Genomic DNA, 22,598 nt, shown 5'->3' on the forward strand with positions numbered 1-22,598 from the left:
AAAAACGAGATTTCTGGAAAAAAAATCTCGTTATCTCGTTTTGCAACGAAACTCTTCATTTTTTGAATGAGATAAAATATCCCAAATTTATGAACCCAAATTTTGGGTTTAAAGCACACTTTCTAATTATAAGCAAAAAATGTATTATCTACCGGTGACATGTTTTACCTTTTAAATGGCAATGTACATTTATGCATGGCAGATGCTTTTAACCCAAGTGCATTACAAACTATACATTTTGATAAATATGTGTGTTCCCTTTATCAGTATGTTCAATCCCAACACCTTTTGCACTGTATGGGGAATATGGGAATATAAACAGTGCATCCATCCCTGCATTAATCCACCTGTCTTAATGCATAAAGGGGCGGTTTCCCAAATAGGTTTTAAATTAATCCAGTACTAGGCCTTAGTTATATTAGGAAACAAATTTTACAAAAACAATGGCACTGATATATGTTACGATATGTCAGTGCAAGGTGTTTTTAAATTAAGGCAGTTCAAAAATGCATTTTAGTCTGGGACAAGGATGAGACCTGTGTGGGAAACGAGCCTTAAATGTATTAGCATTTTATATCCTTTGTTTAAATATTTATTTCGTTTTTATTAAAATTGTTTTATTTTTTTGTCTGTGTGGCTTGTTTTACTGAGAGCAGACATATGAGAGAGAGAGAAAGAGAGAGAGTGTATGAGAGAGAGAGAGAGAGATGTAGGACAGAATTTGGTGTCGGCATACACATCAGTTCAGTGGTGAAGATAAGGACATACATTCTGTAGGAAAAAATAATATTTTAATTTTAAAATGGGTTGTTTTGAATTCCTTAAAGACTTTTTCCTAGGATTTTGGGATTATGAGACTCCAAAGGTTATGGTGGTGAAGGACAGAAAACTTGGAGTCATATACCGAGCCGTACAGTTCTTAGTCATCACATATTTTATTTGGTAAGTTGTTCCAACATATTTTCTTATAACATAATACATAATAACTGAATAATATTTTTTTTAAGCAATCCTTTCCTTTTGTGCCGTCAGTAGTCATCCTTCAGATACAAAATAGAAAATATAATCCATTGTGAATATACATTATTGTAAATAATCATGACTTCTGTCAGTAATATAGCTGTGGTTTTCGAGACAATGAATTTCAGAAAACTAACACTGAAATATGAAACCAGTGAAGTCATTTCATAATCTCTGACTCTGATGGTACTGCAAAAACCACAGAAATGCTTTAAGAGTAGTTTTGACAACAACAACATATTTTTAATACGACATAAAAACTGCAGTACTCATAAAGCAGTGATGATAGCGGATACAGCACTAAGTATAGTATTACATTGACAAACCTGACTCAAACACTTGGGATGTTAATATAGTTATCTTTATCTGAAGCGGTTTCCTGTTTCTAATGTATTAAATCCAACAAAAAACACAATTATGACACATTAGCAACAATCTGACTAAGATTTATAGAGCTGGCATTGATATTCTGTTTATATTTAACACTTTTCTTTATTGTATACCCGTATTTAGTATTTCTACTATGCTTTTGTATAAGGGATGATAAATATCTTTGTCATCATATGTTCAATCGTAAACCCATGAAGAGACATTTTAAATGGTAATGACCATTTTATTTAATTTTTAACCGTTCCTTTAAGTTACAGAGGTGACGGATACATTTATATAAGAGACGTACCGATATATCGGCCAGAAAATCTGTATCGGTCAATAAAAGCAATTTCTCATACTATCGATAGTTTAAAAACAGCCGATAGTCATGGCTGATATATCCTGTCAATCAAGAGAACAGGACAATGCAATGAATTTGTTCAATAGTAATGGTCATTATATGAATGAATAAACTTAAGAAATTTGAATCTTCAGAATTTATTAGTATCGGCATCAATGGAAAAATTTAATATCAGTGCATCTGTAATTTATATGGTATTTTATGTATGCAGGTATGTATTTATCATTCAAAAAGCATACCAGGAGACGGAGGACCGTCCAGATAGCTCAGTCTATACGGAGTTGAGAGGTGTGGCCATGCTGGGAGACAACATTCTAGACACGACAGAATATGTCCAACCTTCTGAGGTGACACTGTATAGAAAAATCCATTAGCATCTTTCACACCAGCAAGGGTTTTCTTTAGAAAATCAAGAGTTAAATCCAAAAATACAAATCCATTTCAGCATGAACTGTTAAAAGTGGTAACAAAGTTTGTTTTTTACCTCTCAGGAGCTATTTATACCTGAGCTTCACTAGATAAATGCTGGGTTATTGGTCAATGAGGGACAAACCTGGCGATTGGGCAAAATTCACCCAGAACATGTTTATATTTTACTCAACAATGGGTTAAAACAGGGGTGTCCAAAGTCGGTCCTGGAGGGCCTGTGTCCTGCAGAGTTTAACTAAAACTTCCCTCAACACACCTGCCTCAAAGTATCTAGTCTGCCTAGTAAGACCTTGATTAGCTGGATCAGGTGTGTTTGATTAGGGTTGGAATAAAACTCTGCAGAGACACCGGCCCTACAGGAGCAGGAGTGGACACCCCTGGGTTAAAACAACCCAGCATGTGTTAAATTACATGGGTCCCTTTTTGACCCAACATTGGGTTGAAATTAACTAGGCATTTTTTGAGTGTAACCTTTTCAAATGACCTTTTTGGCATGAGCAAGCAGTAAAATGACATGACATGTTTTACTTAAACCAGCTAGTATAGTTTTAACGCACAATCCCTGTTTTTAGAATACCTGTAGGCAGTGTTGTAGTAATCGAGACTCGGTCTTGGACTCGGTCTCAAGACCATATTTTAATGGTCTTGGTCTTGTCATGGACTCGTGAGCATTTTGACTCGGTCTCGATAATCAAATACATTTGGAATCGGACTTATTTATCTTGACTTGGACTCGACCCTCCCTGGACTCTGCCTTGACTCGGACTCGACCCTGCCTGGACTCGGCCTTGACTCCAACTCGACCCTCTCTGGACTCGGTCTTGACTCGGACTCGACCCTCTCTGGACTCGGTCTTGACTCGGACTCGACCCTCCCTGGACTCGGACTTGACCCAGACTCGACCCTCCCTAGACTCGGTCTTGACCCGGACTCGACCCTCCCTGGACTCGGTCTTGACTCGGACTCGACCCTCTCTGGACCAGGTCTTGACTCGGACTCGACCCTCTCTGGACCAGGTCTTGACTCGGACTCGACCCTCTCTGGACTCGGTCTTGAATCAGACTCAACCCTCTCTAAACTCGGTCTTGACTCGGACTCGACCCTCTCTGGACTCGGTCTTGACTCGGACTCAATCCTCTCTGGACTCGGTCTTTACTCCGACTCGACCCTCTCTGGACTCGGTCTTGAATCGGACTCAACCCTCTCTAATAGGGGTGGGCGATATGACCAAAATCTTCTATCACGATAGGATTAATTTTATATCATGATAACGATATGTATCACGGTAGAGTTTTTTATGTTTTAATAAGGTTTAAATCTTTAATACCATAGAAATGTTCATAATTCTCACAAAAAACATATACAAGCATAGAAAGAAGATAAAAACAAACAAAACTCAAGCTCTCTGAAGATACACAGTCAATAAGAATGATAATAAATAATTATGCATGTATGTATAGGCCTATATATATTTTTATTTAAGGTAGAAAAGTGATTTAATCAGGAGCAGTGAGAGATTTTTTTCTCAATGCTGTTTGATTAACACGAGTGACAGACAGGAGCAAAATTAGGTAACTTCCCCTTTAAGACCAAAGTCCGGATCCAATACACTGTTACACATGCGCTTTCTCTTTTAGCTGTTTACTTTCTCTTAAGACCTTACTGGTCGTGTTTATGATGATGCTTGCAAAGACGGGAATTTTGACGCATATGTGTATTTAAGGCCAATAAAGCGGGAAAAATGCTCACGAGCTTAATAAGCAGAGGTCGCGCGACTTGCGCGCTCCTCACAGACAGAAAGAGCAGCGGTTGCGCGACTTGTCCGCTCCTGACACACAGAAAGAACGCACGCATACAGATCTGTTGTCTGTGTTTCAATGGCTTAAAATAACTTGTTTTAAAACTGCAGTGCTTAAATACGTGTACAAACGTTACGTTTTCGCGACCACACGCACAGGAGCGTGACGTGGGCACGTAACCTCGATAGAAGCGATAGTCCAAAATCTCTACCGGTTGACAAATTTCTACCGGTTAATTTTGTCTACCGGTTTATCGCCCACCCCTAGGGGTTGTGTACACCAAAACTTTTACGCCCGCGGCCGGCGCATGTTTTCAATTGTTTCCAATGGAAGCTCGGCGTTTTTCAAATAAGCCAGCAGCGAGCGGGTTTTTTCCGCGCTGAAAACCGGCGCTCGGCGGTTTTCATGCGCTCGGCGCTGAGAGTCTCTAGAGTTGAAAGATATTCAACTTTGGGAGAAAAGCTCCGCTCGTCAATGTCAGTTCTCACACGGCCGCCCAATCACAGTGGAGGAGGGGCGGGACATTACCACAGTAACCAACCGGATCGCAGCTGAAGTATCACAGCTACCAAACCGCTCAGCTGAAGAAAGCTGGCACTCAGCTGAAAAACAGCTGGCATTCGGCGTCCTCAAGGCGTTTTCAGCCGCGTTTAAAAGTTTTGGTGTACACAACCCCCTACTCTCTAAACTCGGTCTTGACACGGACTCGTCCCTCTCTGGACTCGGTCTTGACTCGGACTCAATCCTCTCTGGACTCGGTCTTTACTCGGACTCGACCCTCTCTATACTTTGTCTTGATTTTTTGCACGCATTAGACTGGGGCAAGGTCAAATGGTCAGACCTCGGGAGGTTTTTGCACTGCCATGACTTTAAAGGTGGCACTAAAACACAGAGTGGCACCACACATATTTTTCTCAGACCCAACTTTATGTGGACTCGGTCTTGACTCGGACTCAACCCTCTCTGGACTCGGTCTTGACTCGGACTCAACCCTCTCTGGACTCGGTCTTGACTCGGACTCAACCCTCTCTGGACTCGGTCTTGACTCGGACTCAACCCTCTCTGGACTCGGTCTTGACTCGGACTCAACCCACTCTGGACTCGGTCTTGACTCTGACTCAACCCTCTCTGGACTCGGTCTTGACTCGAACTCGAACCTCTCTGGACTCGGTCTTGACTCAGACCTCTCTGGACTCGGTCTTGACTCAGACTCGACCCTCTCTGGACTCGGTCTTGACTCAGACCTCTCTGGACTCGGTCTTGACTCGGACTCGACCCTCTCTGGACTCTGTCTTGACTCGGACTCGACCCTCTCTGGACTCGGTCTTGACTCAGACTCGACCCTCTCTGGACTCTGTCTTGACTCGGACTCGACCCTCTCTGGACTCGGTCTTGACTCGGACTCAACCCACTCTGGACTCGGTCTTGACTCTGACTCAACCCTCTCTGGACTCGGTCTTGACTCGAACTCGAACCTCTCTGGACTCGGTCTTGACTCAGACCTCTCTGGACTCGGTCTTGACTCAGACTCGACCCTCTCTGGACTCGGTCTTGACTCAGACCTCTCTGGACTCGGTCTTGACTCGGACTCGACCCTCTCTGGACTCTGTCTTGACTCGGACTCGACCCTCTCTGGACTCGGTCTTGACTCAGACTCGACCCTCTCTGGACTCTGTCTTGACTCGGACTCGACCCTCTCTGGACTCGGTCTTGACTTGGACTCGACCCTCTCTGGACCCGGTCTTGACTCGGACTCAACCCTCTCTCGACTGGGTCTTGACTCGGACTCAACCCTCTCTTGACTCGGACTCGAATGAGCTGGTCTCGAATACAACACTGCCTGTAGGGGGCCTTTGATAGATCAGAATATGATTTTTTGCATCGTCATCAGTAGGGCTGGGTATCGATTCAGATGTTCCAGATCGATTAGATTTCGATTTCAAATCGATTCAATTTTTTCCCTCGATTCTCGGAACAATGTTTTTTTAATATTAGATTCAACTTGATTAATATAGATTTATTATATTTATAAAAAAGAACAGTGAACATAAGTTTACATGAGTAATTAATAAAAAGAAATCAAGAGCCACAAACCTGTGTATTAAGCTCTTTTATTTTAGGTACACTTGGGTACATTAAAACAGAATCCAGCTCTAACTTTCAAAGGCATACAATAATGTTAAATACAATACAATTTTGATGCAAGATGAAAAATGTATGCTGAAAAAAGTGGAGAAGACTAGAATTAGATCAATGTTAATCTTAGGGTCAATGTTTGTGGAAATAAATATGAAAAAAATTTGATTCGATCGAAATCGATTTACATTAAATATACATTATGAAAATATTATATCTTTTTTGAAAGCAAATTATAATTTAAAGGCTTTATTTTTACAATGCAATGGCAATACCACAACACCGTGAAACCATGTTTTTTTTGCTAAACCGCCAGAATCTTATACCGGCCCATGCCTACCCATGACCTTATGAAATGCTCTACCAATTGAACTATATGCAGAAAGAAACCGTAGTCAATATTGTGTGCCTACAAAACAAACTTCATCCTTTTCAACCCTGTTTGGTTTTGATATGCAGGGTGGTGATGTCATCAGCACCATACTTAGAAGAGAAGTGACACATAATCAGAGACAGGGCACGTGTGCTGAGGTGAGCACTGAATACAAAACAGCTTTATATCTTTACATACAGACATTCACTTTGATTTGTAAAAGCTATAAGCTTACGTATCCATGTTTTCCTTTCCAGCATTATGCTGTCGCCAATGCAAAATGCAATAAGGATTCTGACTGTGTTCGAGGGCAAATTGATTTTGGTGGTCACGGTGAGGTTTACATTTATAATGCATATGTAAATGCATGGCAAAACCACTTTTGGTTTACACAATATGGTATTATATCGACCCCGTTTTTGGACAGGTCAGAGGACTGGACGATGTGTACCCTACTACAACTACACATTTAAGACCTGTGAGATTAAAACCTGGTGTCCCATTGCGGAATATGCTGTTATTAGGTACTGGGGTTTTACTGATTGTTTTAAAATAACACTAAAATAACAAATGCACTAAAAACTGGTTTCTGTTTCTTTAGGGAACCATGTCTGGAACAAGCGATTAATTTCACGGTGTTTATAAAAAATGCCATCCATTTTCCCAAGTTTAAAGTTCTCAGGTTTGTTCATGAGTTTTACATTTAATAAAAACATGATACATGTAGTTTTAATGCCGGCATGAATTAATTATAGATTTACATTTATGGATATGGATTTTGGATTATTTCAAAGTATCAGCACATTACAAGGTATACATTTTATCATTATGTGTGTTCCTTTGGATCAAACCCATCACCTCTTGCGCTGCTAACACAATGCTGTACTATAAGGTTCGTTTTAATGTGGTTTAATTTATATATCATGGAAATGGATGTTCACGAGTCCAAAAACTGTGAGATTTTAAAGCGAATACTTGGGTCTATGTTATAAAAATGATTTATTGTTTACCCAGAAGTGTATTTTGTGACTGTTAGGAATTCAACATATGTGACCCTACATATACACATATAAAACCCAGCTTAAGTCATTTTTTGCCATTTACTGTTTTCAACATAAAATTATCCTATATAATGTAAAGAAAATATGTGACACTGGAACACAAAACCTAGTCCTAAGGGTAAATTTTTGAAATACGTACATATGAATAAATGAGCTTTCCATTGATGTATGGTTTGTTAGCATAGGACAATATTAGGTCGAGATACTAAAATCTGGAATCTGAGGGTGCAAAACAATCAAAATATTGAGAAAATCGCCTTTTAAGGTTGTCCAAGTAAATTCCTTAGCAACACATATTATTAAAGGTGCAGTGAATCGGGCGTATTTATTGTTTTATACTGTTTGAGGTCTACTTATGACATTTGCGTGTTTTTTTACGATTAAAATAAAAAAGTAATAGGCTATTTTCTACCCAGGACAAAAAATATTTTGATATGTATCGCTGTTGGTTAGAAGCCTTATTTTTCTGAGGTTTAATTAATCTGAATTTATGACAAATTAATATTTTTTATAATATGTCATAAAACTGGGGCCCCGCGGCACCATTTCATGGTCCCCAGTTTGAGAACCACTGGTATATACATGCTTCTTTGTCGATAAGATGACCCCCATATCTCGATTTGATTATTATTACTATACAATGTTGCAAGAATATTACAGAATGTGTGGATGTGTATTGCTAGTCATCTAAATAGTCCATAATTTCATCCGCAGGGGAAACATCAAACCAAACAAGCCAAAGAAGCTGACACGTTGCCATTATCACCCAGAGACCAACCCTTATTGTCCCGTGTTCAGTCTCGGCTTTATCGCAGAGCAGGCCAGAGAAAAATTCAGTGAACTTTGCCGAACTGTACGTACAGTAAGCAAGCTTTCTTTCATTTTTAACAGCTACTTTTCTGCATTCGAAGAATTAATATATATGTGTTTTTAAATGTCTATATTTTCAGGGTGGAATAATTGGAGTGTTTATTAACTGGAAGTGCGATTTTGATTCGGATCCTTCCGAATGCAAACCAACATATTCGTTCAGAAGACTGGATCTGAGAAAAGACCTGCCAACCTCAGGCTACTACTACAGGTAAATGGACTCTGGGGTTACAGCTAGAGATGAATTTTCAATAAAACTTGTCTTTTAATATGACAATCCATTTATAAATATGCAGAACAGTGCATATTTATCAGTTCTTCCAGCGGAGTTGTTTTGTGATTGTTGCGGGCAAAAATCCTTGATCTTGTGGCATGTTAAAAAATTTGATGGAATATGCAGGATATTTATGCAATTTTATGAGATGAAATTGCGGCAACGTGCAGAAATTGCGGCAACGTGCAGAAATTGCGGCAACTTGCAGAAACTGTCTGCAGCTTTTCAATGATTTTCACGTTACATAATCACGTCACTTCATAACGTTCCCACAGCAATGGCGGACATGGCTTCGCTTTTGTGTAGTAAATACAAAATTTTTCAACTTTCTGCTAAGATATACGTGAATTTTGCTATGAAAATGCAGGGATTATTAAAATCATGCAAGCCCCACATGTTTTGCTTTGTTTCACAAAAAATGCAGCCCCCGCATAAATGTGCGGCTGATTATGCGTTGAATGCAATACATAACCACGTTTTTCTGGAGGGACTGAATTATAGTCTAATGGCCCATTTTAGTATAAAAAAACTGTACTGTAAGTATTTTTTGTATTTAATGCTTTTACATTGATTTCTTTTTTGTTGAACAATAATTTACTACTAATAATCTGAATAGATCATACTATTTATAAAAATGAACCAATTGTTTAATCATTGAAACATTAAGTCACAGCCAACCGTTATTACAGAATATATTTCAATAATTTTATCACAAAAAACAAGCAAGTATTGTTTATCACGTTTGAAAAATGGATTTTGTCATACAACGTATATTTATCATGTTAAAAGTGACACCTAAATATGCCACACTTTAAGCATAAGTGCGTTATTTTGACTCTTGAGTATAAGTCTACTTAGAGATTAATCTTTATGCTCAGGTTTGCAAAGTACTACAATAAGGATGGGGTGGAGTACAGATCGCTCATTAAAGCTTTTGGGATTCGCCTGGATGTTATTGTACATGGACATGTAAGATCATACAGGAAGTACAATACTCTTCTATTGACATAATGACTCTGAACTTTTATTGAATCAGTACCTCTCTTTACAGGCGGGAAGATTTAGTTTAATTCCAACCATCATCAACACAGTCACAGCTATGACATCAGTCGGAATCGTAAGTTCTCGATTAATTTATATTAAAAAAACATGGTTATTTTGGGTTAATGATGAAGCCATTTTAAGACTTTGATGACAGATCTCACAAATTGCATTATGGGAGGGATCTCAAGTTTCCTTGGGCAGTGTTTGATCTAAAGTAACCCTGATGGAAAGAGGTATTTGAGGGACCATAGTTCATCCTGAATCAAACTATTTTGTTCTGATTGTTACTACTGAACACATCTGAGCTACATTGTGCTACTAGAAATGGTCCTTGCTTTAAAGGCAAAATGAATTTAAAATAGACTCTGTTTACTTTTTTTAATACACATTTTGGTTCTTAGCACAAATGATTCATTGTTAAAAGTTATTGTAACTAGGGATGGGCATTCGATTAAATTTTTTTAGTCGATCGTCGGGAGAATTAACGATCGACTATCGATTAATCATTAATATTTTTATCATAAAAAATAATTATTTAACTTTTATAATTCAAAAATGTTGAATACAAAAATACAGCGCGTTTTCCTCCATGAGACCTTTATTACAAGATCAACTTGTGGCAAACAGTTAAACTACATTTAGTTAGACAAACGGAACATATATGCGCTTGAATATGCGGTGCTCTAAAGCAGCGGAACCTGCAGCTGCGAGCCGCATTCTTAAACAGAGACTTAATTTGTTCCAAAAAGTCATGACCTCTTCATGATTATTTTTTTGAAATCAAAACGGAAGGTCACAGATAACGGAGTATGGCGTCAAATATTGCACCCTGGTGGTAAAATGTTGAATTGCTGCCACACAGTGAAATTCATTTAATTGCTTCAAGACACACGCTATGCTAGGCAACGCAACCTGCATTAGAAAAAAAAGTATTCGATTAATCAATAACAAATTAACGTCATCGACTAAATTCTTAACGATCAATTATCGATCGTCGATTAATCATGCCCATCCCTAATTGTAACCGTGGGTTCACACCAGCCACGTTTGAGGCTTCAAATTCGTGTCTACCGCATCTAGTTTGCCGTTTGAACATTTTGAGTTTACTCGCTTAATTCGCGGGTGAAATTTACGCAGAAATTCGCGTCATGTGAGGGGCTTCTGCGACTCTGCTAGCTTTCTGTAATTACAGTTCTACTAGAGCAAGTTCCTGATTGGTTAAAGCGGCACATTTTCCTGCCAAAGTTTAAATTTTTCAACTTGTGCGTTTGCCGCAACAACGCTCAATTCGCGCAAACTAGACGCGCGAATGAGGCGGAAATGACTGCGTCGTGCCAAATGCCTCATTCGCGCTGCGAGACCTCCAGACGCGCATCAACGTGTCTTCACATTGACTTAACATTGAAATCACTCGCGCTTGACGCCTCTACCGCAGCTGGTGTGAACGCAGCAAAAGAAAGATGCAATTCTCTTTCTACAATGTGTATAATACAATGTGTTTGCATGGTTTATAGTTAAAAAAACATTATTTTCCACATACCGAACATTTTTGTAGCTCCAGATTTCACCCTCTTCCTAAAACGCACTGATTGAAAAAGCTCTTTGTCCCTGATTGGCCAGCTAATCTGTATGTTGTGATTGTTCTGAAAACCTCTGATGTCAGCAGGAAATGTGATGCTCCTTACAATGTTTGAAAGATTCATTTGCTAACAGGAGTTAACTTACAGGCTGAGTCCGAAGCGGGAGGAATTATGATAATGTCTGTCTTGTCCACATCACCTATCACACGAAGTAAACTGTTGCTTACAATCTGTGTGTTTGTAAAGAGATTTACATTGGATACGATAACTCGCGTCATCGTTTACCTGTACCTTTTGCATATCGTTGACATGTATTAATACACACTTACACACCAAAGGAAATTTAAAGTGAACTGGACAATAGGTGCTCTTTAATATAGTTGTATCTAATCATGTTTGTTGGATGCAACCAAACACTTTTTACATTTACCTAAATGTAATAATTTTATGTGGAAATTTGCCACATAATTAAATAGACAATTAAAAAATTTGCATTGGAGGGTGATGTCTTAAAAATGAGTCGAAAGTTGATTGGTTGCCCCACATGTGTACAGTCCAATGGCATTTTTATTTAACTCAAAAAAGAAAAGTATATGACGAAATCAAAAAGAAACGCAATTAGCAAATGCTTTTAATGCAATAAAAAAAAATATATATTTTTTTTTAATTCAGAGGTTTTTAAAATTAGACATTTTAAAATGTCTATTAATTTTCCTTTAATTTTTTTTATGTATGAGTCACTCCTAGTCTCCATAATTTTTTGTGTTGATTTTAACTTGACTCTAACATTGTCTCCTTTTTTTCATCTAGTGCTCAATCATCTGTGATTGGATCTTGCTGACGTTTATTGATAAAAATGAAGTTTTTAGTGAGCATAAGTTTGATGATGTGAGTAGAGCAGAATGGAAAACAATATTTGTGATTAGAAAGTTATTATTATGAGGGCCATTTGTGATTTTCTAAAGATTTTTTGCTAATATCCATTACAATAAGGTGTAATTTTCAAACAGGATATAACGTTAAAGGGACACTCCACTTTTTTAAAAAATATTTTCCAGCTCCCCTAGAGTTAAACATTTGATTTTTACAGTTTTGGAATCCATTCAGCCAATCTCCGGGTCTGGTGATGCCACTTTTAGCATAGCTTAGCACAATCCATTGAATCTAATTAGACCATTAGCATCGTGCTAAAAAATAAGCAAAGAGTTTCAATATTTCTCCTATTTAAAACTTGACTCTTCTGTAGTTACATCGTGTACTAAGACCGACAGAAAATTAAAAGTTGTGATTTTCTAGGCGGATATGGCTAGGAACTATACTCTCATTCTGGCGTAATAATCAAGGACTTTGCTGCTGTAACATGGCTGCAGCAGGCGTATTGATATTACGCACTGCCCGAAAATAGTCCTCTTGGTTCCGATGCTAATGGTTTAATCAGATTCAATGAATTATGCTAAGCTATGCTAAAAGTGGTACCGCCAGACCCGGAGATCAGCTGAATGGATTCCAAAACGGTAAAAATCTAATGTTTTACTCTAGGGGAGCTGGAAAATGAGCATATTTTCAAAAAAAGTGGACTGTCCCTTTAACATTATATTCTGTTAAGTAATGCACAATGAACTAACATGAACAAACAATAAACAATTGTGTTTGTTAAAATATATTCTTCATTGTTAGTTCAAGATACCCAATTCATTAAATTATGTTAATGAATAAGGCTAAAAAACATAGTCCTTTACATATAAGCTTTTAGATCTAAAAATTGTGCATTTAATCTTTTCACTGCTGTTGTAGCCTATGTATTAATATCATGCAAATTAAGATATTTTTTGTTTTGTTTCTTCAGATCTCTAAACAATCCAGCCCACCAATAACAACCAGCCTAACGCTTACATCCTATGGCTCCACCCACTCTGACCTCTCAGATGGCGTGCCTTTATAAAGCACCGCCTCCCACCACCAAAACTACTTTACTGATGTCATGCAATGCCAAGATGAGTAAACCTTAAAGAATATTTTTACATTAAGGACTTGATCTGAGGATTAAGTATGTGTGGAATAGTCATCTACAACACAAAATGTCACATTGTTCAGTTCAGCTTTAGACTCGCAACATTCAAAACCACTCATCTGTTAATCAAAGCTTCAATAAATATTAAAGCAATACATGTATTTGTTTCTTTTTTTCAACTAAAGGCACCTAGTTTGCTTTTCAAAGCATGCTACATCTTCAAACAAAACAGTATCACCGTAGTTTAAGTTATCACAAAATACCACTGAGAAACATGTATTAAGTCTATTTTGAATGACTGGTTATAAGGTGGTGACACGAAAACATTTCTGAGAAATGCTTCATGTATCACACACCATCTGAAAGAGGATGAGGCTTCTTCAAAGAGAACCACTCAACGCTGCTAACCTGATAACAGCTCCTCCTCTGATATTGCTTACAGTAATGAGATTTAGGGAAAGAGAGACTGTGTCTGCCCAGCCCTAAATGTGATTAATAGAAACATATTGATTTTTGCAGCGTACACTTTTGAGGTTTATGGATCAGCCTTTAAGTAAAGATAGAGGGTGTGTATAAGACCTCATCTCCCCAGACAGGACAAGAGAGACTGAAATTAGATGCTGAAGAAAGTGAAGCGCTGATGCACTTTACTGCAGTACCGTGTAGCTGCTTATCTGTATAAGACAACATACTCTTATCTAAATGCCTTTTAACACCTTTTATTTCCGTTGCAAACCATTAAGACAATGTTAACTCATAATTACGAACCAACCATTGATCTCATCTCTTAACCGATGGCTGGAGACTATGATCATTTTTAAGGAGACGGTATGGCGTCTTTGATCCCATCTTTATTTCATTGCGAGCAGATAATTATTTCATTTAGCGTCCATATATTCATCAAGCTCAACTTTCAATACCCTTTCCAGAAAAATGAATTACAAATCAACCCGTAACTTATACCCTGTGTAGATTTGATTGTTTTGAATTATATTGAAACGTAAACAGTCAAGTTTAGCATATCCTTGTGTTAAACAGGGTTCTCACACTTTAGTTAACTTCAATTTCATGGACCTTTCAATGACTTTCCAGGTCCAATACCCTCAAATTCAAGGAGTAAATGTGGGGATACATTTCAAGTGAGAGCAAGGTTACATTGTGTTACCTTAAAAGATACATTGTTACGGTTCCCTTTCGAGGGAACTCGCGCTGCGTCACTGCAGTGACACTTTGGGGACGCCTCCATTGGTAAGTGCGTCTGAATGTGTATATCAAATTCAACCAATGGTGAGGCTTAACGTCAAAGACAGGGTGACGCAGAAGCCAGGAAGTATATCGCTATCTGAAATATTGCCAAAGACGGCGTAACTGGGATGCAGGAAGTATGGCAAGGGAGACGCAGCGTCTCGTTCCCTTCTCAGGGAACAACAGTTACATGCGTAACCCGAGACGTTTTCATGTGTCAAACACAACTATGCCAAAAAAGCATTTTGGTATGAATCAACATTCCCATATAGAAGATATAAGCATTTAAAGCGAACAGTTTAGCACGTGTGCTTAACGTCTAGAATTTTTATGATATTATCCTACAATACACAGGGAATGGATTTTTTCCAGGAAAACAACTTCTACTTTCAATGACCTGTATTTATGTATGTATATTTTCAAAAACTTCCCAGGGCCTTGAATTTTCCCCCCCCAGATTCACAAACTTTCAAGGATTTCAGGGAACCCTGACCCTAAATACTTGGCCCTTCAGCTTATACTTTTATACTGTTTTTAATACTACATACACATTTCTTGTATTCTAATAAAGAGACTGAGAAATAATTTTTATAGACGGTTTCATCGAACGCACGTGCGCTGACGCGATACACGTCTGGATCCGAACTTTACTTCCGGTTTTGTTTTTTTTATGGTCTGACTAGTTGCTATACTGATCTCTTGAACAAAAGCCTCGTCGAAAATAACAATTGGTCTACGTGTTGTTTTTTTGCTTGTTATATAAATAAACTACGTTTAAAGAAACTTGTTGATATTTATTCTTAGGGGAGTTTACCGGAAGTTACGTGCGGACCACGACAGCCGTTTTGTTTATGTTGTTACTGCTGAAACCGTATATAAGATCACTATGCAATTGCAAAAACAACCTAAAAAACAACAAATACATCTAATGGTAGTATGGTGGCCTAAGACTTTTGCATAGTACTGTATGTATTTAAGAAACACAACATTTTATTTTGTATGTGATTAATCTTTTGACAGCCCGACTTTTAATATATCCATGCTCTTTTGGTCTCAGTTAAACTGGGTAATTATTGGTTAATTCACCTTGAAATACTCCCATATGCAGTTACTTCAACTAAAGTCTATATTCTTTAGATTTAATATCATAAATGTCACAAAAGATCTATACTTAAATGTACTAAAGCCATAACATTAATTGCTTGCCACTATGAACAACAGCTTTTAGTGTAAATATCTCTCACATCATCAGCATTCAATTAGAAACCATAAAGACAAAAAATCAGCTTTTCCATTCAATGACTGGGAATAATGAAGGAAAACCATTTACAATAATGGATTCTTCATATACAGAAATATTTATTAAACACAAAAATATAAAAAGCACTTTACGGTTTTGAGAAACACAATCTCTCTCGGTTATGTTTCAAGCATTCCAAATAACCACATATTTTATCATAACATTGCTGTACTATACACGTTTGGAATATACAAATCAGGTGTCTATGTGTTCATACCAAGTACCCAGTCAATAGTTTCCAGCAGAAAGTTCATGTTATAGTGAGCGGCGATGTTTCTGAACACCTCCACCTGCTCGGAGAAGCTCTGTAAACACAAAGACCAAACAAAAAAATATGTAAGTTCACATTGAATTTTAAATATTTTTGGTTCGTTTTGCTGTAAGATCTGCTAAAGGTGAATAGCATCAACATCATAGACTGTTTAAAATATGGACGTAAAGGGTAAAGAGGGGGGACGTGGGTGAAGCTGAAGTGATTGGTTGCTGAAACCACGTCCGCCTAGCTTGACGGTAGTGACAGCAGTGGCAGTTCACCCATTGAAGTGGCCACACCCTTAATTATGCAGTACTTTTAGACCAGGGATGGGCAACTTCGATCCTGGAGGGCCGGTGTCCGGCAGAGTTTAGCTCCAACCATAATTAAACACACCTGAAGCAGCCAATTAAGGTCTTACTAGGCATACTAAAACTTTTAGGCAGGTGTGCTGAGGCAAGTTGGAGCTAAACCCTGCAGGACACCGGCCCTCCAGGACCGAAGTTGCCCATCCCTGTTTTAGACTTAATATCATTTAAACAGATGAGTTACAAAAAAATTCACCCCCTCACAGTTGTACTCACTATATAGACCACAAACACTTTTTGTACCAGGCTGTAAACATCTATTTCTGCTGTAAAGTTGGGCATTTTAACATGGGGGATCTATGAGATTGACCCCCTTTTGTAGACTGTCTCTAGCGACCAGATCGGAAGGTTGCCCCTTGGTCAACATTGAGTACACAAGCAAAGCCGCACAGTTTCAAACACAAAGTCTTTGATTTTATGAGGTTTTAACAGCAGCTCAGTTACCTTTGTGCTAAAGGTGAGAGTAAAATCTCCAGCACATCTGCAGTACAGCGTCATGTTTGCTTCTTTCACCCCTTTGCATTTGGTACATTCCTAAAAAAGAAAAACGAACTGTGGGTCAGTGGTCATAACACATGTTGACATGAATAAAGAGACATGTATATAAAGTGTGTCTTTGTGCAAGCCCAAATGGCAAAAACAGGTCCTGTGATCGGCCAAACGCAGGCGGCTCGAACAAACAGAGCAATGTCTCAATTGTTTCGAGTGTCGTACTTTCAATTCACAGTACACATCAGATAGATACTTTGTAAATAAATGCTTTGTAATATTAAAAAAGTTAAACTCTTCACAATAAAAATAGTTACTTTCCCCAAAACATAACATGTCACAGCTTCTGTTATGAATTAAATGCTATTTAAGAGCATGCATTAAATAAAGACTCCTCTCAAGATTCCTCACCAGGTCTTGTAGCGTGTAACTCATGAGTTTCTTCTGTAGCGCCTCCACCAGGGCCATTTCTATAGACTCCGTTTCATACTGGGCCTGACAATTCGAACAAAACCACTGAGGAAGAACCGAACCATCCTGCATGGAAATCGAGAGATATTATCATACAACATACTTATTCTTTGATTGTGGTTGATCACATGACTGCAAAAGCCAGAACATATGTAAAGTGTTCAAGCGTAACAACGCCATTTCAAATTTCGAGTTGTGGACATACCTGGGCTACCGCAGGATCTTTGCAGAGGTCGAGGTCACGGCAGAAGTTACACTGGTGGCAGATGACCTCAGGTAGGACGTAAGACTTGCAGGGATCACGAAACTGCGCGTCCTCTGAGAATTCTCCAACGTCGACCAATCGCAACAGATCACGCTTCAATTTGTTCACCTGGTTGACGATGTTAGCATCCAGAGAAAGCACCTGGGTTTGATGTAAGACAGGTGTACGATCTTCAGACAGGGACATTTCACAAGACTTTAAGATGTCAAATTAATCTTTGGTGTCCCCAGAGTACATATGTGAAGTTTTAGCCCAAAATATCATATAGATAATTTAAAATAACATGTTAAAATTGCCACTTTGTAGGTGTGAGCAATAAATGTTTTTGGGTGTGTCCTTTAAAATGCAAATGAGCTGATCTCTGCACTAAATGGCAGTGTCGTGGTCAGATAGTGCAGATTAAGAGGTGGTATAATCCCCTTCTGACATCACAAGGGGAGAATGGTTTGTTCCTGGGTTGTTTTTTTTCACATTTTCTAGTTTGATAGAGGCACTGAGGACCCAATTATAGCACTTAAACATGGAATAACATCACTTAATCATGATATGTCCCTTTGTGCATGCACTCACCTGGCAGACGTATTTGATGAACTCCAGCGCGGGGTTATTGAGGAGCAGGTGGGAACCAGGAAGGACGGGAAACATCTCAGAAGGGAGAGTGACACTTCGGGTGCTCGATACCTTCTTCTGAATCTTTTGCGTGATGGTGAAGAAGTTCTGTGTCAGTTCGCTTGACACATACTCCTGGGAGAATGTAATCAAACCTGACATAGAGACAGAGATAAGTAACCAAATATAAGGTAATACAATGTATTGTCTTGCATTTAAAACAAAAAAGAGATTTATAATCTATTCAAAACAATCTTTTCATTTCAAATGGTCATGTCTTTCAAATTTCTATACAACATAAAATTTATATTTTAGGCCTATCATTAAATTATTTCATTTATCATTTACGGTTTATGTATTGATTTGTGTAAAAGTCTAGAACAAAATAAGTCTTACCAGGAAGTGCGCTGACATCCCCAGTGGGCTGCTGGGACACCTGGGACCCACCCCGCCTCTTTATGGGCGTGGCACCAGGGGCGTTCCTCCGAAGCTCCTGCCTCATGCTATGATAGACAGCAGCAATATAGGCTGCAAGAAAAAAAATGTAACAGACCAATGAACTCTTGTCTCAAACATTTAAACGTACATGTTAACAACACAACAGTGAGAAGTTGGCACAAACTTTAAGGGGACAGGTTTTAGATAAAAAGGAAAACGCCACCACTTTCAATATTTTACCAGGTTCTTACCTGAACTTAGATGAATTAATACATACCCATCTTTTTTCAATGCATGCTCTTGGAATCTTTGTACAGCGCTTTGTGAATGTGTTAGCATTTAGCCTAGCCCCATTCATTCCTATGGCTCCAAACTGAAGTTTTATTTTGTGCCACCATACTTACTCATGTAACTACTCATGTCACGTCACTACTCATGTCACGTCACTACTCATGTCACGTCACTACTCATGTCACGTCACTACTCATGTCACGTCACTACTCATGTCACGTCACTACTCATGTCACGTCACTACTCATGTCACTACTCATGTAGTGACATGAGTGACATCTCTGTTTGGAGCCATAGCAATGAATGTGGCTAGGCTAAATGCTAACACATTTACAAGGCGTCATGTAACGTAACTACTCATGTAACGTAACTACTCATGTAACGTAACTACTCATGTAACGTAACTACTCACGTAACGTAACGTCTCACGTAACGTAACGTCTCACGTAACGTAACGTCTCGCGTAACGTAACGTCTCGCGTAACGTAACGTCTCGCGTAACTACTCATGTAACTACTCATGTAACTACTCATGTAACTACTCATGTAACTACTCATGTAACTACTCATGTAACAGTCTTTAAATAGGGAAAAATGGAAGTATTTGGTGGCTTCTAAATTCATCTCTGTTTGGAGCCATAGCAATGAATGTGGCTAGGCTAAATGCTAACACATTTACAAGGCGTCATGTAACGTAACTACTCATGTAACGTAACTACTCATGTAACGTAACGTCTCATGTAACGTAACGTCTCATGTAACGTAACGTCTCATGTAACGTAACGTCTCATGTAACGTAACGTCTCATGTAACGTAACTACTCATGTAACTACTCATGTAACTACTCATGTAACTACTCATGTAACTACTCATGTAACTACTCATGTAACTACTCATGTAACTACTCATGTAACTACTCATGTAACTACTCATGTAACAGTCTTTAAATAGGGAAAAATGGAAGTATTTGGTGGCTTCTAAATTCATCTCTGTTTGGAGCCATAGCAATGAATGTGGCTAGGCTAAATGCTAACACATTTACAAGGCGTCATGTAACGTAACTACTCATGTAACGTAACTACTCATGTAACGTAACTACTCATGTAACGTAACTACTCATGTAACGTAACTACTCATGTAACGTAACGTCTCATGTAACGTAACGTCTCATGTAACGTAACGTCTCATGTAACGTAACGTCTCATGTAACGTAACGTCTCATGTAACTACTCATGTAACAGTCTTTAAATAGGGAAAAATGGAAGTATTTGGTGGCTTCTAAATTCATCTCTGTTTGGAGCCATGAATGTGGCTAGGCTAAATGCTAACACATTTACAAGGCGTCATGTAACGTAACTACTCATGTAACATAACTACTCATGTAACGTAACGTCTCATGTAACGTAACGTCTCATGTAACGTAACGTCTCATGTAACGTAACGTCTCATGTAACGTAACGTCTCATGTAACGTAACGTCTCATGTAACGTAACGTCTCATGTAACGTAACGTCTCATGTAACGTAACGTCTCATGTAACGTCTCATGTAACTACTCATGTAACTACTCATGTAACTACTCATGTAACTACTCATGTAACTACTCATGTAACTAATCATGTAACTACTCATGTAACAGTCTTTAAATAGGGAAAAATGAAAGTATTTGGTGGCTTCTAAATTCATCTCTGTTTGGAGCCATAGCAATGAATGTGGCTAGGCTAAATGCTAACACATTTACAAGGCGTCATGTAAAGTAACGTCTCATGTAACGTAACGTCTCATGTAACGTAACGTCTCATGTAACGTAACGTCTCGTCTCATGTAACGTCTCGTCTCATGTAACGTCTCGTCTCATGTAACGTCTCGTCTCATGTAACGTCTCGTCTCATGTAACGTCTCGTCTCATGTAACGTCTCATGTAACTACTCATGTAACTACTCATGTAACGTCTCATGTAACTACTCATGTAACTACTCATGTAACTACTCATGTAACTACTCATGTAACTACTCATGTAACAGTCTTTAAATAGGGAAAAATGGAAATGTTTGGTGGCTACTAAATTCATCCCTGTTTGGAGCCATAGGAATGAATGTGGCTAGGCTAAATGCTAACACATTTACAAGGCGTTGTAAAAAGATTAAGTGCACGCATTGAAAAAAAAATGCATGTATTAATTCGTCTAAGTTAAGAAAAGAACATAGTAAAATATTGAAAAACGGTGGTGTTTTCTTTTAAGCCAAAAGTAGGCCGCCTTAGCTATTTCGGCCATTTAAGTTGTTTTTTCAAGCATTCTTTACAAAGCTGGTATGCTCTTTGAAACAAAACAATGGTAATGATCAATTTTAAGTTATATCAGTGCAAGCTCAAGCTCAAACTCAAGTATGCATTTTAGTCTGCAGGGCTCCAGACTAACTTTTTTTCACTAGGAGCACAGTGGCCCCCAACTGAAAATTTTAGGGGCGCAACCAGAAAATTTAGGGGCACACATCGTAAATCAACATGCTAACCAAATATTCACATTTCTACTAATTTCCACTGTATTACTAATAAATACTTTAATGATAGATGCAGAAAGTACAATGTGCTGTTTCAAATTCAGTGACACATTTTATTGTGCACTTTTGGGAAAAAAAGGTCAAATTTACTGGTTGCACATGTGCGACTGGATGTTAAATTCAGTGGCACACTCTCAAATTTTAGGGGCAAAATGCCACCATTTGGGGGCAGTCTGGAGCCCTGGTCTGGGACTAGACTTAAACCCTGTTCGAGAAAGCACCCCTAAGTATTTAATAGGAGAAACAACAAGCAAAACCACAAGTAGTTACCCGAGATGATCATGAGGAAGTATTTCTGACAAGACGCTGTCTGAGGAAGGTACTGCATGATGTTCCAGTTACTTTCAATCAGGTCTTCGACATCTTCTCCATCACCATCCTGTTCCTCATCTTCTCCCTTGTTTTCTTCTTCATCATCCTCATCCTCGCTTCCATCATCCTCTGCTCTAGCTTTCTTTTTGCTCGTTTCATTGCCATCCTAAACCGGGTGTAAAAGTTTCAGTGAAACAGGAACAATTCAAATGAAGCCATACGTTTAATTCCCAACAACCAGAGTTTCACCTCTCCATAGTGAAGACTTGAAGGCAGTTTCCCCTTCACTCCTCCACAATTAGCGGGATCCATCCACAACAGAAATTCCCAACAGCGTGAGAATGTGATGGACAGAGAGTGAAAGATCTCCCGCGAGTGTATGCTACCAGACACAAGACAGACAGATTGAGATATGAATCTGAGTAATCTAATGCACAAGATCAAATATAGAATAAGGAGCCTTCATTTGTAAAAAAAAAAAAATTGCAGGCACACCATACAACTGACCTGTTAGTGATGTACTCCACGTATGCAATGGCGTCATTAATGCTTCGTTTCTTGGTACAGAGAATGAGACGATTGAAGTTTCCATAAATCACAGACGATCCCAGACGCTTGAACTCTGCCACAAGCCTGAAGGGTTTTAAACACGTTAAAGTGTGAATAAAG

The 22,598-nt window shown here is 38.6% G+C and overlaps 2 protein-coding genes across 2 annotated transcripts in view; one reads left to right on the plus strand and one right to left on the minus strand.

The window, feature by feature from the left end:
* The first annotated feature begins 743 nt into the window (after positions 1 to 743).
* p2rx2 (purinergic receptor P2X, ligand-gated ion channel, 2) lies at positions 744 to 13,442 on the plus strand. The gene is made up of 12 exons (XM_065250039.1): positions 744 to 942; positions 1,965 to 2,100; positions 6,577 to 6,648; positions 6,748 to 6,823; positions 6,918 to 7,014; positions 7,092 to 7,172; positions 8,266 to 8,404; positions 8,502 to 8,632; positions 9,574 to 9,664; positions 9,747 to 9,812; positions 12,130 to 12,207; positions 13,166 to 13,442. The coding sequence occupies exons 1-12, from the start codon at positions 803 to 805 to the stop codon at positions 13,259 to 13,261; spliced, it is 1,203 nt and encodes a 400-aa protein (XP_065106111.1). The 5' UTR covers positions 744 to 802; the 3' UTR covers positions 13,262 to 13,442.
* A 2,470-nt stretch (positions 13,443 to 15,912) lies between these two features.
* Positions 15,913 to 22,598, minus strand: part of pole (polymerase (DNA directed), epsilon) — a 35,563-nt gene continuing 28,877 nt past the window's right edge. Inside the window, exons 41-49 of the mRNA XM_065250915.1 lie at positions 22,437 to 22,562; positions 22,179 to 22,311; positions 21,888 to 22,095; positions 18,727 to 18,858; positions 18,292 to 18,485; positions 17,662 to 17,862; positions 17,397 to 17,522; positions 16,941 to 17,030; positions 15,913 to 16,180 (exon numbers count right to left, since the gene is read on the minus strand). Coding sequence (XP_065106987.1) covers positions 16,079 to 16,180; positions 16,941 to 17,030; positions 17,397 to 17,522; positions 17,662 to 17,862; positions 18,292 to 18,485; positions 18,727 to 18,858; positions 21,888 to 22,095; positions 22,179 to 22,311; positions 22,437 to 22,562 — 1,312 coding nt within the window. The 3' untranslated portion in view covers positions 15,913 to 16,078. The remainder of the gene's footprint in view (positions 16,181 to 16,940; positions 17,031 to 17,396; positions 17,523 to 17,661; positions 17,863 to 18,291; positions 18,486 to 18,726; positions 18,859 to 21,887; positions 22,096 to 22,178; positions 22,312 to 22,436; positions 22,563 to 22,598) is intronic.

The sequence above is a fragment of the Paramisgurnus dabryanus genome, chromosome 5, assembly GCF_030506205.2.
Source record: "Paramisgurnus dabryanus chromosome 5, PD_genome_1.1, whole genome shotgun sequence".
Classification (NCBI taxonomy): Eukaryota; Metazoa; Chordata; class Actinopteri; order Cypriniformes; family Cobitidae; genus Paramisgurnus; species Paramisgurnus dabryanus.

Excerpts from the sequence above, each read along its gene's own strand:
- p2rx2 (XM_065250039.1), top strand. The coding sequence starts at position 803 with ATGGGTTGTTTTGAATTCCTTAAAGACTTTTTCCTAGGATTTTGGGAT. Across the intron at positions 6,824-6,917 it reads AATTGATTTTGGTGGTCACG|GTCAGAGGACTGGACGATGT; the intron begins GTGAGGTTTACA and ends GTTTTTGGACAG. Across the intron at positions 8,405-8,501 it reads TCAGTGAACTTTGCCGAACT|GGTGGAATAATTGGAGTGTT; the intron begins GTACGTACAGTA and ends CTATATTTTCAG.